At 40.4% G+C, this 22,967-nt stretch overlaps 1 protein-coding gene across 5 annotated transcripts in view; it reads left to right on the plus strand.

Moving 5' to 3' along the window:
- The window catches only part of WDFY3 (WD repeat and FYVE domain containing 3), an 840,855-nt gene that overhangs the window by 813,125 nt on the left and 4,763 nt on the right, over positions 1-22,967 (plus strand). For all 5 annotated transcript variants that reach the window (XM_053703393.1, XM_053703396.1, XM_053703395.1 and 2 more), the window contains 3 exons: positions 1,695-1,791; positions 4,491-4,829; positions 6,095-6,206. In XM_053703393.1, the coding sequence (XP_053559368.1) occupies positions 1,695-1,791; positions 4,491-4,829; positions 6,095-6,206 (548 nt within the window). The remainder of the gene's footprint in view (positions 1-1,694; positions 1,792-4,490; positions 4,830-6,094; positions 6,207-22,967) is intronic.

Here is a 22,967-nt window from a genome sequence, read left to right on the forward strand (position 1 = left end):
GGTTTCATTCAGTGTCCTCTAAAGCAGTGATTTGCAACCTTTTTTTTGCCGTGGCACACTTTTTTACATTAAAAAATCCTGTGGCACACCACCATCCCAAAATTTTACAAAATCACACATTGTAGCCTAATACAGGATATATATACATACATACATACTGTACTTTACTGTGCTGCCATGCCTCCTACAAACTATACATGACATATTTACATTCATTTACAAACAATCATAATGATTTTCTGTGAATGAATGTCAATGTCATGGTTGTAAATGATGCCTGATGAGCCTGTCACAAATTTCTCAATACTTCAAAATTTGAAAGAGGGACACCCCCGCACTGTTGTCAGTCTGCCGCGGCACACCTGAGGATCTCTCACGGCACACTAGTGTGCCACGGCACACTGGTTGAAAAACACTGCTCTAAAGCTTGTCTATATGTTTCCCAAAAGTAATGAATTAAGCCGTGGACTCTCCTCCCCTTTAAAAGGAAAACATAAATTATGCTTACCTGATAATTTTATTTCCATCGTGGGGAGGAGAGTCCACGGCTCCCGCCCGTAACTCCGGTGGGCGGACCTAAATTTAATTTATCTTCTGGCACCATTTGTACCCTGATTTTTCTCTTACTGTTCCCTGTTCCCTCGGCAGAATGACTGAAGGGTTGAGGGAAGTGGAGGAGGTATTTAAGCCTTTGGCTGGGGTGTCTTTGCCTCCTGGTGGCCAGGTTCTTTATTCCCAAAAGTAATGAATGAAGCCGTGGACTCTCCTCCCCACGATGGAAATAAAATTATCAGGTAAGCATAATTTATGTTTTTTAATACTGTAATCCTATGTGAGCTCAAGAGCGTTCACGTGTCTTTAGCCATCTAGTAGCAGTGTTTGTAGCAATGTTTATTGCACTGGTATGTATATTTGCAAACGCTACTGCCATAGAGTGCTAGATACGTGTGCGCTCCTAAGCACCTACCTCGGTTTACCCTTTCGCAAACTGTTTCATATTGAATGCTCTATCTGAATCATGAAAGTTTATTTTACTGTCTCTTTAAGACTTGAATCTGCGTCTTTATTTCCTTTTATTTGTTTTTGCTTATTTATTTTTTGGGGGAAATGTTTTGGATTCACATATCCTATGTCATCTTGATTTCAAAGTGAAGTAAGCTCATTTTAAGGTGTCAACTTCTATTTAAAATGAAATGAAACACAAAATAAAACCACATAATTAAGCACTACAACATTTTCATTATTTATTTTGCCAGCTATGGCTGTAAAATAGGTCTGAAAGTTGTGCTTCTCTCTTTGAGAGGTTGGCCCATGTACATTCTTCAAAGTGATTGCCTAAATTAGGAGCTTATATACCTCTGGTCCTAGTTGTCCATAATCAAAGGAGACTAAAAACACTCAAATGGCTTTTCAATGACTGTGTCCCTGGATCACTCTATGTTTGGAAACTATACAATATATAAATATATGTATATGTGTGGTGTGTATTTATATAAACACAAACTAGTTGAAAGGTCATTTAAGCACAGATTAGGCATTTACCCATAAACACACTGCAAGCTAATATCAGCACTAGCACACTGGTAGTGCCAGTACAGATACACCTGAATATACTATCAGCTGGTTCTAAAACCTTGATAAAGTTTTATACCAACAAATAATAAATGTCATTTTTTTTTCTCTCTCGTTCATAGTTTTGGAGAATGGAATTTTTGCAAGTTCCAGAGACACCAGCTCCAGAACCAGCTGATGCCATTGAGATACCAGATGACTGCACAGAAGCACATATAGGTATTTTATTTATTATTTTTATTCTTCATATATACTAGCAGTAGTATACAGATTTGTAGAGAATCTGAGGGTCTGTATAAATATCATCAATTCAAAATAAGACATGATCATGCTCATAAAACAGTCCCTAGACATCCTTTTGTTATTGTGCAAGTGCTCAGATGTTACATGCCCTATCTTCGCATTTAACTCTCTATAATAATCAGAGCACTGAAAGTTAAATGCAAAGTTAAGCTTTCGTGATTCAGATAGGGCATGTAATTTTAAACTACTTTACTTTTATCATCAAATTTTCTCTTTTGATATTCTTAGTTAAAAGATTAACCTAGGTAGGTTCTCAGATGCTAATTTCTAAGCCCTTGAAGGCCGCCTCTTAACTGAATGCATTTGACAGTTTTTCACAGCTAGAGGCCGTTAGTTAATGTGTTTCATATAGATAACATTGTGCTCACGCCCGTGGAGTTACTTATGAGAGTGCACTGATTAGCTAAAAATGCAAGTCTGTCAAAAGAACTGAAATAAGGGGGCAGTCTGCAGAGGCTTAGATACAAGGTAATCGCAGAGGTAAAGAGTATATTAATATAACTGTGTTGGTTATGCAAAAATGGCAAAGAAAAAGAAGGCGCCACGATGGTGCAAGATCAACTATAATTTGATACAAATACAGTTGTATCCTCAAAATACTCACAAATTGTCTGCTTCAAAAGGCTCATTGTAGCACATTCTCTGTGAGTGTGATTATATTTTATCACTGCTATTTGCACTGCCAAGGGGTTGATCCAGCATTTGGAAGCAGACACGCGTTACCTGTTTGGGACCGGTGTATAAGAATAAATCCATAGAGATCAAGTGAACCACTGGCTTTCCATTTCTGGAGTGTGAGCTTTCTGGACGGCTCCTAAAGGTCCACCAGGCATTTGTTGCACTTCTCAAGTGCTATACAATTTGTGAGTATTTTGAGGATACAACTGTATTTGTATTAAATTATAGTTGATCTTGCACCATCATGGCGCCTTCTTCTCTTTCTTTGCCATTTTTACAGATATCGTAGGCTCGGCTTTGTGTTGAGCATTTGGAAGGAGTAAAGCGGCCACTATTCTGTGAAAATGGATTTCAGAAATATAAGTTCACAGTCACCTTTTTGAATTTTTTTGGGGACTGAAAACAAGTATTGTTCACCTAATTTATTAATTTATATGTATATATATATATATCACATAGGTAATATTGATACCGGAAATTTATATCACTGTATATAGATTTATACTATCAGTTTTTTGCCGCATCCCATAACATATTTTGTTTTTTACCATGTTGGTTATGCAGACTTGGGGAAGGGGAATAATAAAGGATTGTCTATCTTTTTAAATAATAAAAATTCTGGAGTAGACTGTCCCTTTAAGGATCGTAAATATATCAATTAATCACATAGGTAATATTGATACCAGAAATTTATATCACTGTATATAGATTTATACTATCAGTTTTTTGGCGCATCCCATAACATATTTTGTTTTTTACCATGTTGGTTATGCAGACTTGGGGAAGGGGAATAATAAAGGATTGTCTATCTTTTTAAAAAATTAAAATTCTGGAGTAGACTGTTCCTTTAAGGATCGTAAATATATCAATTAATAGATGTCAGTTACATTATATAGAAGTGCTTCATATGAATCTATGCAGTGAACAGATTTTTGTGAAAACCAGTCTAATGTATTTATTTTTGAGGGAAATCTTACCTTCTACCATGATGCTGGGCGCCCCCTTCAGAAGCAGATTTCTTCAGTGACACGGAATGTACCAGCTTCACTATTGACTAACTAAAATGGTAGGATGCTCCTGTGCTAGGTACTGTGATCTAGATGAGAGGTGACTTGCTATCATTATACCAATCACAAATTGCAAGAAGAGGGGCTCTCATAAATACATAAACTTTATTGTGTTTCCAATTAAAAAGGCAAATTCAACAGCGGTATTCAGTCCTATAGTGTCAGCCATCAGGCAGGTGGAGATCCAGCTTACGCGTTTCGGCTCTACACCAACCATTAGTCAGTCAGTAGTGTTAGTAGTACATTTTGTGTCACTGAAGAAAAAAACTGCAATTTCTGAGCACTGCATAGATTTAACCTTATTCTTTCCATCATTACTCAAAGTGTCTATAGGTGGTACAGACCTTTAAAGAAAATGTAATTAGTTGTTTCAAAAAAAGGGGGGGAAAGTTATGATATCTAAATTCCTAAAGCAACACCTTAGTTATTTTATTTTTGCCTCTTAGGGTGAGGGCTATATAGATAAGCCATTTCATAATTGTCATTGCTAAGTACTTTGCAAACACGTTTCCTCTGAGGTTTAAGGGGATACAATGTGAGCTGTCCTAATCACAGGACAAAACAGTAACATTGAATATACAATGAGAAATGCACTTCTCAATATGAACCAGAGCTCTTGGGGAGATACAAAATAAACCTACAGCAAAATCAAATGTGCCAGTTGTAAAAATAATACACTTTCAAATCCAAGGCCCTGTAATGTAATTCAGGGGTAAGATTGGTTTAAGGGTTGTTAAGCCAGAGAATAATGACTATTCGTTTTCAAGATAAACGTCAGATGCATGAAGGGTTTCACTGAGTTCGGAACATGAACATTGAATGCTTTGTCTGCTATTATTGATGCATTTTCCATTCATGTGGTTTGTAAAGATACAGGACATGAAGCCCAGGATGATGACAGCAGTGACTCTGATGTTGAAGATCAAAGTGTCAGCCAGGAATCCAGGCCACGGGAGAACCAGTCTCAGCCCAGCAATATACCACATCGCCCTAGAGCATCCTCAGCCAGAGCTGGCCTAGCTGCTTGGACAACAGATAGTGGATCAGAGGACTCTAAACAGTGGTCAGATCAGCTGAGCTTAGATGAAAAAGAAGGCTTTATCTTTGTAAACTATTCAGAAGGTCTATCCAAAGTACAGATCCCGCAGGTCCAGAGTGGTGCACCACTGAGCCAATCAGAAGTGCGGCACTATAACAAGCTGAAGATTGGTAAGCCGTTTTCATTTAATTGGATAAAAGCAACCTGTTAATATATTATATATTATTATATTCTGTGAAGTGTATGACGCACTAAAACATAGTTGCTTAGGCATAAACCTAAATACAGATGTTAACCATTTTATACAGTCTGATCTTTCACTTTTTATCAGAAACCGTGAAGAAGCTAAGAAAAGAAAATTAATAGAATTAAGACAAATTTGCCCTTTTTTCCCATCCGCTCTCCCAAAATATTCTATTAAACCTAAAAGTCAAAACTGATTTAATAATAATCATTATAAGATTTAATGGGTTATTTATCATTTCTGCTGTACCATTTGGAACCAGGTTACCTCATTATTAGAAGACATGTAAGTAGTATTTGTAATATGTCAAGAGAAAAACTCTCACAGAGGAGACGGGTGGTACAAAGCACAAATGTAAACCAGCTTAGATCTTAATAACTGTAAATCAGTTATTGGAATATAATAAATAAAACAACTTTCCTATTTAATTATATTATCTAATTTGCTTTGTTCCTTTGGTAAACTTTGTTAAAAAATACCTAGGTAGGCTCAGTGCAGCAATGCACTACTGGGAGCCGGCTGCTGATTTGTTATGGCACATATATGCCTCTTGTCATTAGTTCACCAAATTTGTTCAGCTAGCTCCCAGTAGTGCATTGCTAATCTTTCAGCAAAGAATACCAAATGAAGTTGCTGCACTTAAAGGGTCATGAAACCCAAAATGTTTCTTTCTCGATTCAGACAGAACATACAACTTTCCCATTTACGTATTTAATCAAATTTGCTTCATTCTTCTGGTATCCTTTGTTGAAGGAGCAGCAGTGCATTATTGAGAGCTACCTCACCACATTGGCTGAGCCAATGACAAGAGGCATTTTTGTGCAGTCACCAATCAGCAGCTAGCTCCCAGTAGTGTATTGCTGCTCCTTTTCCTACCTAGGTATGTTTTCCAACAAAGGATACCTAGAGAATGAAGCAAATTAAATATTAGAAGTAATATCAAAAGTTGTTTAAAATTATATGTTCTATCTGAATCATGAAAAAAAATTGGGTTTCATGTCCCTTTTACTCCACCAGATAATGAGATTAATCCAATGCAGCAGCACCTCTTAGGTGGAAAGAAGTGCTACAGCATTGTCTATACCTTTAAGAAAAAACACAAGTGTGTTTAATGTCTTATTTCTCTTCAGATGTAAAATGTTAAAATGAAAATTTCTTTTAGCTCATTAAGTTGTTTCCACTCTTTTTCAGGCTACAGATGGGAGCGCCAGTTGGTATTTAGAAGCAAGCTCACTATGCACACAGCATTTGATCGGAAAGACAATACACATCCTGCAGAGATTACAGCTCTGGGTATCTCCAAGTAAGTAGCGGTAGCTAATAACAATGTATATAAATTACATATTGCAATCAGGGTATGTTCTGTACACAGAATAATCTTGCCTCATTTAATATCCGCCTATAACTATCTTATCTTCATCCTGCTGCAACCACCTACACAACATTTCCAAGATTCGCACTTTTCTGAGCGCTAACACCACAAAGCAAATAATCCACTCCCTTGTTATTTCCTGACTTGATTACTGCAATAACCTACTTACTGGCCTTCCTCTTTCCTGCCTCTCCCCCTTCAATCCATCCTAAATGCCTCTGCCAGGCTGATCCACCTTTCCCGTCGCTCTGCACCTCTCTGCGAGTCCCTTCATTGGCTCCCCATTCACAGCAGAATTAAATTCAAAATTCTAACCCTTGCATACAAAGCGCTCACCAACACCGCTCCCCTCTACCTATCCTCTCTACCTATCCTCTCTAATCAACAAGTATACTCCAGCCCGTCCACTAAGATCCAACAATGACCTGCTCCTTGTATCTGCGACTATCACCTCCTCTCATGCTAGACTGCAGGACTTCTGTCGTGCAGCACCTATCCTCTGGAACACTCTCCCTCGTGCTTTTCCCTAATCTTTCTTCCTTTAAATACTTCCTGAATACTTTTTTGTTCAGAGAAGCCTACCACTGAACTCAATAATATTTCTCTTACCTAACAACATTTCCCTCATCTAACTCTGCATTAACATCTTTCTCAATCTTATAGTCCTCACCTCCTGTTTCTCAACCTCCTACCCTTCTAGATTGTAAATTCCCACGGGAATAGAGCCCTCAATTCCTCCTGTATGTGTTTGTAAATTGTGTCCTGTTTCCTACAAGTCTTATAGCATTGTTTTATTTAAATGAAGTGTACCTATGGACAGCGCTGCGGAATATGTTGGCGCTTCATAAATAAAGTATAATAATAAATACAGTAAGTAACAGTAACATCGGTTAGGTTATCAAACTACCAATTTTCATGTTATATGATAAAATCCATTCAAATTTAATTTATTACGTAAAAAAACTACATAATATAATTTCCTTGTCTAGTGTATTTACAAGTTTATGCAAATGTATATCTCAGCGCCGACTAAACCTTGTATGCCCGGAATGGTGGTACCTAGCTGCCACCTAGAGGGATTTCAGTGTGAGTAGTGTATCCAGGCGCCAACAATGGAGGCTAAGGCTAAAGTTAGAACTTAAATGTTTATTCGAGACAAATCTTCTATACAATAAATGATGCTGTGGTTGTAATGGTTAAAATGTAATAAAACACTTTAGACAAATGGTTAAAATTATTAGTTAAAAATGCAAGGATCCTCACTGAAATAATTAAAAACAATAAACTATATTATTACACTTTGTACAGGGTAAACTTATATGATCTTACACTTTATACGGAGTATTCATATATATATAAAAAACGTAGCTAAAAACAAGTAGCTCCAGTATACAACAATGATATGTGTGAATGTGTGTGTGAGAGCTTGCGCTCCACACTGGGAACTAAATCCAAGTGGTGATAAGTGTGCTTAAAAGAACAGTCCTGTGAGAAAAATTAAAGTCAATCCTGTGACCAAAAATCAAATGTCAATCCTGTGACCAAAAAATGTCAATCCTGTAACCAAAAAATGTCAATCCTGTGGGGAAAGATAATAAAAAATTGGAAGGAAAAAAATAATGTCAATCCTGTGAGGAAAAAAATGGGAAAGAAAAGGATCCTGTGAAAGAATAATGTTGCAATGAGAGTCAATTCTTTTGAAAAACTCTACTCCTGTGCAAAAAAGCAAAAATCTTCTACGTGAAAAATATCCAACAACGTGATATGTGTTACAAAAATAACTTATATAAAATAGAATAGTGCTCTTTGGAGACTGGGCTCCAAGCAAAAATAGAAACACAACAGTAGGAATAACAAACAAATGCTGCCAATCGATAAAAAACCTGTGGAGAAAGAAAATATACAATGTGTAGATAATACTTCCAATGTACCCTCCTAATGAAATAGAGCTTACCAGGTCTACGCGTTTCGGCCTTGCCTAGGCCTTTATCAAGAGCGTAGACCTGGTAAGCTCTATTTCATTAGGAGGGTACATTGGAAGTATTATCTACACATTGTATATTTTCTTTCTCCACAGGTTTTTTATCGATTGGCAGCATTTGTTTGTTATTCCTACTGTTGTGTTTCTATTTTTGCTTGGAGCCCAGTCTCCAAAGAGCACTGTTCTATTTTATATAAGTTATTTTTGTAACACATATCACGTTGTTGGATATTTTTCACGTAGAAGATTTTTGCTTTTTTGCACAGGAGTGGAGTTTTTCAAAAGAATTGACTCTCATTGCAACATTATTCTTTCACAGGATCCTTTTCTTTCCCATTTTTTTCCTCACAGGATTGACATTATTTTTTTCCTTCCAATTTTTTATTATCTTTCCCCACAGGATTGACATTTTTTGGTTACAGGATTGACATTTTTTGGTCACAGGATTGACATTTGATTTTTGGTCACAGGATTGACTTTAATTTTTCTCACAGGACTGTTCTTTTAAGCACACTTATCACCACTTGGATTTAGTTCCCAGTGTGGAGCGCAAGCTCTCACACACACATTCACACATATCATTGTTGTATACTGGAGCTACTTGTTTTTAGCTACGTTTTTTATATATATGAATACTCCGTATAAAGTGTAAGATCATATAAGTTTACCCTGTACAAAGTGTAATAATATAGTTTATTGTTTTTAATTATTTCAGCGAGGATCCTTGCATTTTTAACTAATAATTTTAACCATTTGTCTAAAGTGTTTTATTACATTTTAACCATTACAACCACAGCATCATTTATTGTATAGAAGATTTGTCTCGAATAAACATTTAAGTTCTAACTTTAGCCTTAGCCTCCATTGTTGGCGCCTGGATACACTACTCACACTGTATTTACAAGTTTGTCAGATGTGTTGGAGTATCCACTTGGATCAATAGATCTTTTTTTGGTACAAAAAAAAAATCTAAGATTTTGAAAAGGCCATTATAGTCGAAAAATGTCGCCTCCTGGTCAGCAGGAGGAGGCAAAGAGCACCACAGCAGAGCTGTATATATAGCTCCTCCCTTCCCTCCCACCCCAGTCAATCGCTTTGCCTGTGTTAGTTATAGGAAGAGGTAACGTGAGGTGTTAGTTTAGATTCTTCAATCAAGAGTTTATTATTTTAAAATGGTGCCAAAGTCTGCTATTTTACTAAGGGTGTAGCTGTATTCCTTGTCAGCCTCTAGTGTAGAGCTACAGGTGGCTTTAAAGCAATGGGAACTGGTGGGGTTTTATCCTCACTGCGCCTCCCATACTTGTGCTGCCCTTCTGGATTATGGTCTTAGCAAATAGCAACTAAGGCCCTTCTGTGTCCACAGAGCTGCAGGAGGGAGAAGACCTCTTGATCCTGTGGGACGTGTCATGCTGTCGCTCAGCATAGAGGTAAGTGCAGTCTTTATTGTTCTGGGTGCTATCTCAGAAATGGCTGTATGTTTTCTGTTGGGGAAAGATCATAGGCTCTCTGGGGACAGGACTTTCTTGCCAACAGAGTGTGGGTTCTCATGGAGTTATGTTGCACCGACACTGTTATTTTATATTCCTTGCTGCGTGTTATCTTAAAAAAAACACTAAGAGGGCACATGGCTATTTTTTATTTTATTGCCTAAAGGGGTTTTGACTGACACTGGGGATTATTACCGGAGACTCCGGTTCATGATTGTGTATTTGTGGGACTAGTGAGGACACAATGAGTTATATTTATTGATTTGCCCCGGTCTAACAACATGTCTGTGTCGACTTTTGTTATGGCACAGTTGACGTTCTTCTATGGGCTTAGAGCAACGCCCACAATGGGCGGGACATTCTTTGGCACGCTGAGGCTGGAGAGAAGCCGCGCAGTGTTCATTCACTTCCGGAAAGTCCTGACTGTTAGTAGAGTAGGTGCTGTCTGAGAGACGCCACGACTGCATGGTTACAAAGCAAGCGGTCTTGGGCGTCGTAGCATTGATCCGGAGCTTGTATTTAAGTCTGCTTGGTGGATCGAGGGGGCAGGTAGGCGCCTCAGCAGAGCTGCTGAGGCAAGGTGCCGTTTTTTCTTTTATTGGTGTCTGAAAACACAAAGAGTTCTTAACTGTTTTTCACTTTGCTTGCAATACTGGGTCAGTAGCTCCATCCGGAGGTATCTTGGGTACTGACAGTAGTTAGTTTTCATATATTTTGAAAATAATTTTAGTATTATTATTTTTAAAGAGACAAGTCAAGTTGTTGTTTTTACTTTTCTGTTAAATCATGGATTCAGATAGGATTCAAACTGTCCCATGTTCTATGTGTTTGAATGCCACTGTGGAACCTCCTGTTCCTTTTTGCCTTTCATGTGTTGAGAGGGCTTTGCACTATAAAGACCAAATTTTTTTTGATACATCATTGCCTAAAGCGGATGCTTCTCAAGAGTCTACAGATAAGATGCAGAGTATGCCGCAGCTTTCTCCCCAAGCGTCACAGCCTTTAACACCCGCTCAAGTGGTGCCAGGTATTTTGCCAGTTTCTGCCGCATTTACATTAAAATACATTGCTGCAGTGATGTCTTCTACTCTTTCTGATGCGTTATCTAATTTTCCTATATTGCACGGCAAGCGTACAAGAAGGGACAATTGTGTGGTCAATTCAGCCTCTGATTCTCTGATGGCGATTGAGGGCGTACCCTCCTGCAGTGAATTGGAGGGCACGGAGGTCCTGTCTGACGGTGAACTCTCTGATTCTGGGAGTGCCTTGCCCCTGACTGATTCTGAGATCTCTTTCAGGTTTAAGCTTGAACACCTTCGCCTATTACTGAGGGAGGTGTTGGTTACTCTGGATGATTGTGACTCAATAGTGGTCCCTCCAGAAAAATTGAGTAAGTTGGACAAATACTTGGAAGTCCCTTCTTACTCTGATGTTTTTCCAGTTCCTAAGAGAACTTCGGAGATTCTTGCTAAAGAATGGGAGAGACCAGGTATTCCATTCTCCCCTTCTCCTATTTTTAAGAAAATGTACCCTATAGCCGACGCTATTAGGGATTCTTGGCAGACGGTTCCCAAGGTAGAGGGAGCCATCTCTACCCTGGCCAAACGGACTACTATTCCTATTGAAGATAGTTGTGCTTTTAAGGACCCTATGGATAAGAAGTTGGAGGGTCTCCTTAAGAAGATGTACGTTCACCAGGGATTCCTTTTGCAACCGGCGGCCTGTATTGTTACAGTTACCACTGCGGCCGCTTATTGGTTCGATGCTCTGGAAGAGTCTCTTAAGAATGAGACTCCTTTGGAAGAGATACAGGATCGGATTAAGGCCCTTAAGTTAGCCAATTTGTTTATTACAAATGCTTCTCTGCAGATTACTAAATTGGCGGCTAAGAGCTCGGGTTTTGCCATCTTAGCACGCAGGGCCTTATGGCTGAAGTCTTGGTCTGCGGATGTGTCATCCAAGTCTAAGCTGTTGGCTATTCCTTACAAGGGAAAGGCTCTTTTCAGGCCTGACCTGAAGGAGATTATTTCTGACATCACGGGAGGTAAGGGTCATCTCCTCCCGCAAGATAAGAAGTCCAAACAGAGAGGGCAACAGAGTAATTTTCATTCCTTTCGAAATTACAAGGGGGTCTCCTCTTCCTCTAAACAGGAAGGGTATTATTCTCAGGCCAAGTCCACATGGATCAAGGGTAAACAATCCAAGAAGCCTGCTACTACTACCAAGTCAGCATTAAGGGTCGGCCCCCAATCCGGGACCGGATCTAGTAGGGGGCAGACTTTCTCTCTTTGTCTAGGCCTGGATAAGACATGTTCAGGATCCCTGGACACTGGAAATTGTGTCTCAGGGGTATCAGTTGGAGTTCAGAAATTCCTCCCCCAGAGGAAGGTTCCATCTTTCTCGATTATCTGCAGACCAGATAAAAAGAGAGGCGTTCTTATGTTGTGTAAGAGACCTCTCTTCCATGGAAGTGATATGTCCCGTTCCGGTACTGGAACAGGGGTAGGGATTTTATTCAAATCTCTTTGTAGTTCCCAAAAAAGAGAGAACGTTCTGACCTATTTTAGACCTCAAAAGTTCCATCCTTCAAGATGGAAACTATTCAGACCATTCTTCCATTGATCCAGAAGGGTCAATTTATGACTACCGTGGATCTAAAGGATGCATATCTTCATGTTTCTATCCACAGAGATCATCACAAGTTCCTGAGGTTTGCCTTTCTGGACAAACACTTTCAGTTTGTGGCTCTTCCTTTCAGTCTGGCCACGGCTCCCAGAATTTTCACGAAGGTTCTGGGGTCTCTGCAGGCGGTTCTAAGACCACGGGGCATTGCAGTGGCGCCTTATCTGGATGATATTCTGATCCAGGCGTTGTCTTATTATCTAGCGAAGTCTCATACCGATATTGTTCTGTCCTTTCTGAGGACTCACGGGTGGAAAGTGAATCTAGAAAAGAGTTTGCTGGTTCCACAGACAAGGGTTCCTTTCTTGGGAACTGTAATCGACTCTCTGTGCATGAAAATCTTTTTGACGGAGGTCAAAGTTAAAGATTCTGGATACATGCCGAACCCTTCATTCAGACAAATCCTCGGCCGTCAGTGGCTCAGTGCATGGAGACAATTGGATTTATGGTAGCGGCAATGGACATCATTCCGTTTGCTCGTTTTCATCTCAGACCTCTGCAACTGAGCATGCTCAGACAGTGGAATGGAGATTATACAAATTTGTCTCCTCCAATAAATCTAGACCAGGAGACGAGGGACTCTCTTCTATGGTGGGTGTCGCTGGATCATCTATCCAAGGGGACATGTTTCCGCAGACCCTCTGGGAAGCGGATTTTCTGAGCAGACAGACATTTCATCCGGGAGAATGGGAACTTCATCCGGAGGTATTTGCCAGCTTGATTCGCAGATGGGGCAAGCCGGAGTTGGATCTTATGACATCTCGTCAGAATGTCAAGCTTCCGAGATACGGATCGAGGTCCAGTGATCCCCAGGCCGAGCTGATAGATGCCTTGGCAGTACCTTGGTCTTTCAGCCTAGCTTATGTGTTTCCTCCATTTGCTCTCCTTCCCCGGGTGATTGCTTGAGTCAAACAGGAGAGGGCATCTGTGATCCTCATCGCTCCTGCGTGGCCTCGCAGGACGTGGTATGCCGATCTGGTGGACATTTCATTTCAGCCACCATGGAGGCTTCCATTGCGGAAAGACCTTCTCATTCAGAGACCCTTCCATCATCCGAATCTAGTTTCTCTGCAGCTAACTGCTTGGAGATTGAACGCTTGATTTTATCTAAGCGAGGGTTTTCTGATTCGGTCATAGATACCTTGATTCAGGCACATAAGCCTGTTACTAGAAAGATTTACCATAAGATATTGCGTAAATATCTTTATTGGTGCGAATCCAAGGGCTACTCATGGAGTAGGGTTAGGATTCCCAGGATTTTGTCTTTTCTCCAAGACGGATTGGAGAAAAGGTTGTCAGCAAGTTCCTTAAAGGGACAGATTTCTGCTTTGTCTATTTTGTTACACAAGCGTCTGGCAGATGTTCCAGATGTCCATTCTTTTTGTCAGGCTCTGACTAGAATCAGGCCTGTGTTTAGACCAATTGCTCCTCCTTGGAGTTTGAATTTAGTTCTTAAAGTTCTTCAAGGGGTTCCGTTTGAACCTATGCATTCCATAGATATTAAGTTATTATCTTGGAAAGTTTTATTTTTGGTTACTATTTCTTCTGCTCGCAGAGTATCTGAGCTTTCGGCATTAAAATGTGATTCTCCTTATCTTATTTTTCATTCGGATAAGGTGGTGTTACGTACCAAACCTGGTTTTCTTCCTAAGTTTGTTTCAAATAAAAATATTAATCAGGAAATTGTTGTTCCTTCATTGTGTCCTAATCCTTCTTCTAAGTAGGAGCGGTTGTTACATAATTTGGACGTGGTCCGTGCTTTGAAGTTTTACTTACAGGCAACTAAGGATTTTCGTCAATCGTCTTCCCTGTTTGTTGTGTTTTCTAGGAAGCGTAGGGGTCAGAAAGCTACGGCTACCTCTCTCTCATTTTGGCTGAAGAGTATCATCCGTTTTGCATACGAGACTGCTGGACAGCAGCCTCCTGAACGAATTACGGCTCATTCCACTAGGGCTGTGGCTTCCTCATGGGCATTCAAAGATGATGCTTCTGTTGAACAGATGTGCAAAGATGCAACTTGGTCGTCTGTTCACACTTTTTCCAAATTTTACAAATTTGATACTTTTGCCTCGTCTGAGGCTGTTTTTGGGAGAAAAGTTCTTCAAGCAGTGGTGCCTTCCGTTTAGGTTCCCTGTCTTGTCCCTCCCTTTTCATCCGTGTACTATAGCTTTGGTATTGTATCCCACAAGTAAGGATGAAATCCGTGGACTCATCTTATCTTGTAAACGAAAAGGGAAATTTATTCTTACCTGATAAATTTGTTTCTTTTACGATACGATGAGTCCACGGCCCGCCCTGTTATGAGACAGGTTATTTACTTTTTGTTAAACTTCAGACACCTCTGCACCTTGGCTTTTCCTTTCTCTTCCTAACTTCGGTCGAATGACTGGAGTGGGAGGAAAGGGAGGAGCTATATATACAGCTCTGCTGTGGTGCTCTTTGCCTCCTCCTGCTGACCAGGAGGCGATATCCCACAAGTAAGGATGAAATCCGTGGACTCATTGTATCGTAAAAGAAACAAATTTATCAGGTAAGAATAAATTTCCCTTTTTAAGATTATAGATACTGCTCTACTGTGCGTTTAACCCTTGCAAAGGGCTTAAACACACAGAAATAATGCTTGGAAATAAGTTTTCCGCTGGGGACCAGGAGTAAGATAGAATAGATAGGGTTGGGACAACAAAAATGGCTATACTAGTTATTGTAATAAGTTATGTAGCATAAACCAGAAACTAAAGTAGTAGTTAATATGTAAAAAGGTTCATGTCAATGAAACGGAATTCACCAAATCTAGCAGATGATCCAGTCACAAGGGTATTTTATATTTATATCTATTCTGAATTTCTTACATTGTCTACAACCTTATAAATACTGGCTGGGTGTTAAGTCTAGGGGCAGCTTTCCCTATGAGGAGCTGTCAGTCTTTTAGTTTTATTTTAATTACAAGAAATACAAAGTGAATTGTTATTTGTAAAAGATAAACATAAATATACAAAGTATGATCCTTACACCGAAATTGTAAAAGCATAATTAGAATCTGTAAAATCAGAATCCTAAATACACTGCTGTATACAAAATATAATAGTGCAAGTTTAAATGTAATAAAACTTAATCTGAAGTGTAAAGTAACATAAAATACAAAGCACAATGTGTAAATGCAGCAGAACTGTCATGTCATGGAGTGCTATATTGCACTGGGCTTGTATCTCCTTCACATAGAAATGCAGGGAACACCCCTTGGAGAAGTTAAGCAAAATCTGCCTTTTAAGAATTTCTCTAGGAATCTCACAGTGCTGGAGGATCATTTTAGATCATCTCACCGAACTAAGAGGTTTAGCTCATCGGGCCCTTAGTATTATTTTTTGTTTACAGAGATAAGATATGGAAGCTTTAACATTGCTATATTCTACCCAGTCATTAGTTGCAAACTCTAGTGACACATATTTAACCCCTTAATGACCACAGCACTTTTTCATTTTCTGTCCGTTTGGGACCAAGGCTATTTTTACATTTTTGCGGTGTTTGTGTTTATCTGTAATTTTCCTCTTGCTCATTTACTGTACCCACACATATTATATACCGTTTTTCTCGCCATTAAATGGACTTTCCAAAGATAGCATTATTTTCATCATATCTTATAATTTATTATAAAAAAAATTATAAAATATGAGAAAAAAATGGAAAAAACACACTTTTTCTAACTTTGACCCCCAAAATCTGTTACACATCTACAACCACCAAAAAACACCCATGCTAAATATTTTCTAAATTTTGTCCTGAGTTTAGAAATACCCAATGTTTACATGTTCTTTGCTTTTTTTGCAAGTTATAGGGCCATAAATACAAGTAGCACTTTGCTATTTCCAAACCATTTTATTCAAGATTAGCGCTAGTTACATTGGGACACTGATATCTTTCAGGAATCCCTGAATATCCCTTGACATGTATATATTTTTTTTTAGAAGACATCCCAAAGTATTGATCTAGACCAATTTTGGTATATTTCATGCCACCATTTCACCGCCAAATGCGATCAAATACAAAAAATCGTTCACTTTTTCACAAACTTTCGGTTTCTCACTGAAATTATTTACAAACAGCATGTGCAATTATGGCACAAATGGTTGTAAATTTTTCTCTGGGATCCCCTTCGTTCAGAAATAGCAGACATATATGGCTTTGGCATTGCTTTTTGGTAATTAGAAGGCCGCTAAATGCCGCTGCGCACCACACGTGTATTATGCCCAGCAGTGCAGGGGTTAATTAGGGAGCTTGTAGGGAGCTTGTAGGGTTAATTTTAGCTTTAGTCTAGTGTAGCAGACAACCCAAAGTATTGATCTAGGCACATTTTGGTATATTTCATGCCACCATTTCACCGCCAAATGCGATCAAATAAAAAAAAAAGTTCCCTTTTTCACAAACTTTTTGTTTCTCACTGAAATTATTTACAAACAGCTTGTGCAATTATGGCATAAATGGTTGTAAATTTTTCTCTGTGATCCCCTTTGTTCAGAAATAGCAGACATATATGGCTTTGGCGTTGCTTTTTGGTACTTAGGCCGCTAAATGCGCATCACACGTATTATGGCTAGCAGTGAAGGGGTTAATTAGGTAGCTTGTAGGGAGCTTGCAGGGTTAATTTTAGCTTTAGTGTAGAGCTTAGCCTCCCACCTGAAACATCAGACCCCCTGATCCCTCCCAAACAGCTCTCTTCCCTCCCCCACCCCACAATTGTCCCCGCCATCTTAAGTACTGGCAGAAACTGCCAGTACTAAAATAAAAGCTATATTTGGGCTTTTTTTTTTTTAAAGAAAAGGCATATTTACATATGCTGCTCTGTAGGACCCCCCTTTAGCCCCCAACCTGACTGATCCCCCACCAAACAGCTCTCTAACTCTCCCCCTCTGTCTTAATAGCCGCCATCTTGGGTACTGGCAGCTGTCTGCCAGTACCCAGTTTAGAATAAAATTGATTATATTTTTTTATTTTTCCCCTTTTCTGTAGTGTAGCTCCCTGCCCCACCAAAGACCAACCCCCCACCCCCTCCTAGATACCTTCGATTTATATTTCAAATAAAAATACCCCTTTCTCAAACTTTTATGCACAGTTATATTTTCTGTAGTGTAGCGTTCCCACCCGCTCCCGCCCTGTGCACGCGCCCGCACGCCGCCCCCCGTGCGCGCCCCCATCGGCCCTGCCCCCGATCCCGCCCCCCTCTACATTACCCGGCCCATCGATGGCCGCCCACCCGCCTCCCAAGTCGGCTCCCACCCACCAACGATACCGGCCATCGATGTCCGGTGCAGAGAGGGCCACAGAGTGGCTCTCTCTGCATCGGATGGCCATCTAGAGTTATTGCAGGATGCCTCCATATCGAGGCATCACTGCAATAACCGGAAAGCAGCTGGAAGTGAGCAGGATCGCTTCCAGCTGCTTTCCACACCGAGGACGTGCAGGGTACGTCCTCAGGCGTTAACTGCCTTTTTTTTGAGGACGTACCCTGCACGTCCTCGGTCGTTAAGGGGTTAAAGGGACATTAAACCCCCCAAAAAAAAAATCATGATTTAGAAAGAGCATGCAATTTTTAACAACTTTCTAGTTTACTTCTATTATCTAATTTGCTTCATTCTTGTGATATCCTTTGCTGAAAAGCATATCTAGATAGGCACAGTAGCTGCTGATTGGTGGCTGCAGACAGATGCCTCATGTGATTGGCTCACCAATGTGCATTGTTATTTCTTCAACAAAGGATATCTAAAGAATTACGCAAATAAAATAATAGAAGTAAATTGGAATGTTATTTAAAATTTTATTCTCTACCTGAATCATAATAGAATTTTTTGGGGTTAAGTGTCCCTTTAACCCCTTAGTGACCAAACCATTTTTCAATTTTCTTACCGTTTGGGACCAAGGCCATTTTTAAATTTCTGTGGTGTTTGTGCTTAGTTGTAATTTTCCTCTTACTCATTTACTGTACCCACACATTTTATATACCGTTTTTCTCCAACATAGGTGTGTCCGGTCCACGGCGTCATCCTTACTTGTGGGATATTCTCTTCCCCAACAGGAAATGGCAAAAAGCCCAGCAAAGCTGGTCACATGATCCCTCCTAGGCTCCGCCTTCCCCAGTCATTCTCTTTGCCGTTGCACAGGCAACATCTCCACGGAGATGGCTCAGAGTTTTTTGGTGTTTAAATGTAGTTTTTATTCTTCTATCAAGAGTTTGTTATTTTAAAATAGTGCTGGTATATACTATTTACTCTGAAACAGAAAAGAGATGAAGATTTCTGTTTGTAAGAGGAAAATGATTTTAGCAACCGTTACTAAAATCGATGGCTGTTTCCACACAGGACTGTTGAGAGGAATTAACTTCAGTTGGGGGAAACAGTGAGCAGACTTTGGCTGCTTGAGGTATGACACATTTCTAACAAGACTTGGTAATGCTGGAAGCTGTCATTTTCCGGTAAGCCATTTTCTTAATTTTCAATATAAGTATAAAAGGGCTTCACAAGGGCTTTAAAGACTGGTAGACATTTTTCTGGGCCAAAACGATTACTATATAAGCATATTTAATGGTTTATAACTTTGGAGAGTTATTTTAATCTTGGCAATTTTGTTAAAAAAACGGCAGGCACTGTATTGGACACCTTTTTCACTGGGGGCCTTTTCTAGTCATAGGCAGAGCCTCATTTTCGCGCCACTAATGCGCAGTTGTTTTTGAGAAGTAAGGCATGCAGATGCATGTGTGAGGAGCTCAGATCCACTGAAAAAGCTTATTGAAGGCGTCATTTGGTATCGTATTCCCCTCTGGGCTTGGTTGGGTCTCAGCAAAGCAGATACCAGGGACTGTATAGGGGTTAAATGTAAAAACGGCTCCGGTTCCGTTATTTTAAGAGTTAAAGCTTTCAAATTTGGTGTGCAATACTTTTAAGGCTTTATGACACTGTGGTGAAATTTTGGTGAATTTTGAACATTTCCTTCATACTTTTGCGTATATTCAGTAAAAAAGTGTGTTCAGTTTAAAATTTAAAGAGACAGTAACGGTTTTATTTTAAAACGTTTTTTGTGCTTTGTTATCAAGTTTATGCCTATTAACATGTCTGAACTATCAGATAGACGATGTTCTGTATGTTCGGAAGCCAAGGTTCCTATCCATTTAAATATATGTGATGAATGTGACAAAGTAGGGACAATGATGCCACTGAGTTTGGCCCTGACTTGAAAGAGATTATTTCAGACATCACTGGGGGAAAGGGCCACGCCCTTCCTCAGGATAGGTCTTTTAAGGCTAAAAATAAAACAAATTTTCGTCCCTTTCGCAGAAACGGACCAGCCTCAAATTCTACATCCTCTAAGCAAGAGGGTAATTCTTCTCAAACCAAGCCAGCCTGGAGACCGATGCAAGGCTGGAACAAAGGTAAGCAGGCCAAGAAGCCCGCTACCGCTACCAAGACAGCATGAGATGCTGGCCCCCGATCCGGGACCGGATCTGGTGGGGGGCAGACTCTCTCTCTTCGCTCAGGCTTGGGCAAGAGATGTTCAGGATCCTTGGGCGCTAGAAATAGTTTCTCAAGGTTATCTCCTGGAATTCAAGGAACTACCCCCGAGGGGAAGGTTCCACAGGTCTCAATTGTCTTCAGACCAAATAAAAAGACAGGCATTCTTACATTGTGTAGAAGACCTGTTAAAAATGGGAGTGATTCATCCTGTTCCATTAGGAGAACAAGGGATGGGGTTTTACTCCAATCTGTTCATAGTTCCCAAAAAAGAGGGAACATTCAGGCCAATTTTGGATCTCAAGATCCTAAACAAATTTCTCAAGGTCCCATCGTTCAAGATGGAAACCATTCGGACAATTCTTCCTACCATCCAGGAAGGTCAATTCATGACCACGGTGGATTTAAAGGATGCGTATCTATATATTCCTATCCACAAGGAACATCATCGGTTCCTAAGATTCGCCTTTCTGGACAAGCATTACCAGTTTGTGGCACTCCCATTCGGACTAGCCACTGCTCCAAGAATTTTCACAAAGGTACTAGGGTCCCTTCTAGCGGTGCTAAGGCCAAGGGGCATTGCAGTAGTACCCTACTTGGACGACATACTGATTCAAGCGTCGTCTCTGCCACAAGCAAAGGCTCATACGGACATTGTCCTAGCCTTTCTCAGATCTCACGGATGGAAAGTGAACGTAGAAAAAAGTTCCCTATTCCCGTCAACAAGAGTTCCCTTCTTGGGAACAATAATAGACTCCTTGGAAATGAAGATTTTTCTGACAGAAGCCAGAAAATCAAAACTTCTAAGCTCTTGTCAAGTACTTCTTTCTGTTCTTCTTCCTTCCATAGCGCAGTGCATGGAAGTAATAGGTTTGATGGTTGCGGCAATGGACATAGTTCCTTTTGCGCGAATTCATCTAAGACCATTACAACTGTGCATGCTCAGACAGTGGAATGGGGATTATACAGACTTGTCCCCGACGATCCAAGTAGATCAGAGGACCAGAGATTCACTCCGTTGGTGGCTGACCCTGGACAACCTGTCCCAAGGGATGAGCTTCAGAAGACCAGAGTGGGTCATTGTAACGACCGACGCCAGCCTGGTGGGCTGGGGCGCGGTCTGGAAACACCTGAAAGCTCAGGGTCTATGGTCTCGGGAAGAATCTCTTCTCCCGATAAACATTCTGGAACTGAGAGCGATATTCAATGCTCTCAAGGCTTGGCCTCAACTAGCAAAGGCCAAATTCATAAGGTTTCAATCAGACAACATGACGACTGTTGCATATATCAACCATCAGGGGGGAACAAGGAGTTCCCTGGCGATGGAAGAAGTGACCAAAGTAATTCAATGGGCGGAGCTTCACTCCTGCCACTTGTCTGCAATCCACATCCCAGGAGTGGAAAATTGGGAAGCGGATTTTCTGAGTCGTCAGACATTTCATCCGGGGGAGTGGGAACTCCATCCGGAAATCTTTGCCCAAATAACTCAATTATGGGGCATTCCAGACATGGATCTGATGGCGTCTCGTCAGAACTTCAAGGTTCCTTGCTACGGGTCCAGATCCAGGGATCCCAAGATGCACTAGTAGCGCCCTGGACCTTCAACCTAGCTTATGTGTTCCCACCGTTTCCTCTCATTCCCAGGCTGGTAGCCAGGATCAATCAGGAGAGGGCTTCGGTGATCTTGATAGCTCCTGCGTGGCCACGCAGAACTTGGTATGCAGACCTGGTGAATATGTCATCGGCTCCACCATGGAAGCTACCTTTGAGACGGGACCTTCTTGTTCAAGGTCCGTTCGAACATCCGAATCTGGCATCACTCCAACTGACTGCTTGGAGATTGAACTTTTGATTTTATCAAAGCGTGGGTTCTCAGATTCTGTCATTGATACTCTTATTCAGGCTAGAAAGCCTGTAACTAGAAAAATTTACCATAAAGTATGGAAAAAATATATCTGTTGGTGCGAATCGAAAGGATTCCCATGGAACAGGGTAAAAATTCCTAAGATTCTATCCTTTCTACAAGAGGGTTTGGAGAAAGGATTATCTGCAAGTTCTTTGAAGGGACAGATTTCTGCTTTATCTGTTTTACTTCACAAGAAGCTGGCGGCTGTGCCAGATGTTCAGGCTTTTGTTCAGGCTCTGGTTAGAATCAAGCCTGTTTACAAACCTTTGACTCCTCCTTGGAGTCTCAATTTAGTTCTTTCAGTTCTTCAAGGGGTTCCGTTTGAACCCTTACATTCCGTAGATATTAAGTTATTATCTTGGAAAGTTTTGTTTTTGGTTGCAATTTCTTCTGCTAGAAGAGTTTCAGAATTATCTGCTCTGCAGTGTTCTCCTCCTTATCTGGTGTTCCATGCAGATAAGGTGGTTTTGCGTACTAAACCTGGTTTTCTTCCGAAAGTTGTTTCTAACAAAAATATTAACCAGGAGATAGTTGTGCCTTCTTTGTGTCCGAATCCAGTTTCAAAGAAGGAACGTTTGTTGCACAATTTGGATGTAGTTCGTGCTCTAAAGTTCTATTTAGAGGCTACAAAGGATTTCAGACAAACATCTTCCTTGTTTGTTGTTTATTCTGGTAAAAGGAGAGGTCAAAAAGCAACTTTTACCTCTCTCTCTTTTTGGCTTAAAAGCATCATCAGATTGGCTTATGAGACTGCCGGACGGCAGCCTCCTGAAAGAATCACAGCTCATTCCACTAGGGCTGTGGCTTCCACATGGGCCTTCAAGAACGAGGCTTCTGTTGATCAGATATGTAAGGCAGCGACTTGGTCTTCACTGCACACTTTTACCAAATTTTACAAATTTGATACTTTTGCTTCTTCTGAGGCTATTTTTGGGAGAAAGGTTTTGCAAGCCGTGGTGCCTTCCATCTAGGTGACCTGATTTGCTCCCTCCCATCATCCGTGTCCTAAAGCTTTGGTATTGGTTCCCACAAGTAAGGATGACGCCGTGGACCGGACACACCTATGTTGGAGAAAACAGAATTTATGTTTACCTGATAAATTACTTTCTCCAACGGTGTGTCCGGTCCACGGCCCGCCCT

The sequence above is a fragment of the Bombina bombina genome, chromosome 2 (assembly GCF_027579735.1).
Source record: "Bombina bombina isolate aBomBom1 chromosome 2, aBomBom1.pri, whole genome shotgun sequence".
Lineage (NCBI taxonomy): Eukaryota > Metazoa > Chordata > Amphibia > Anura > Bombinatoridae > Bombina > Bombina bombina.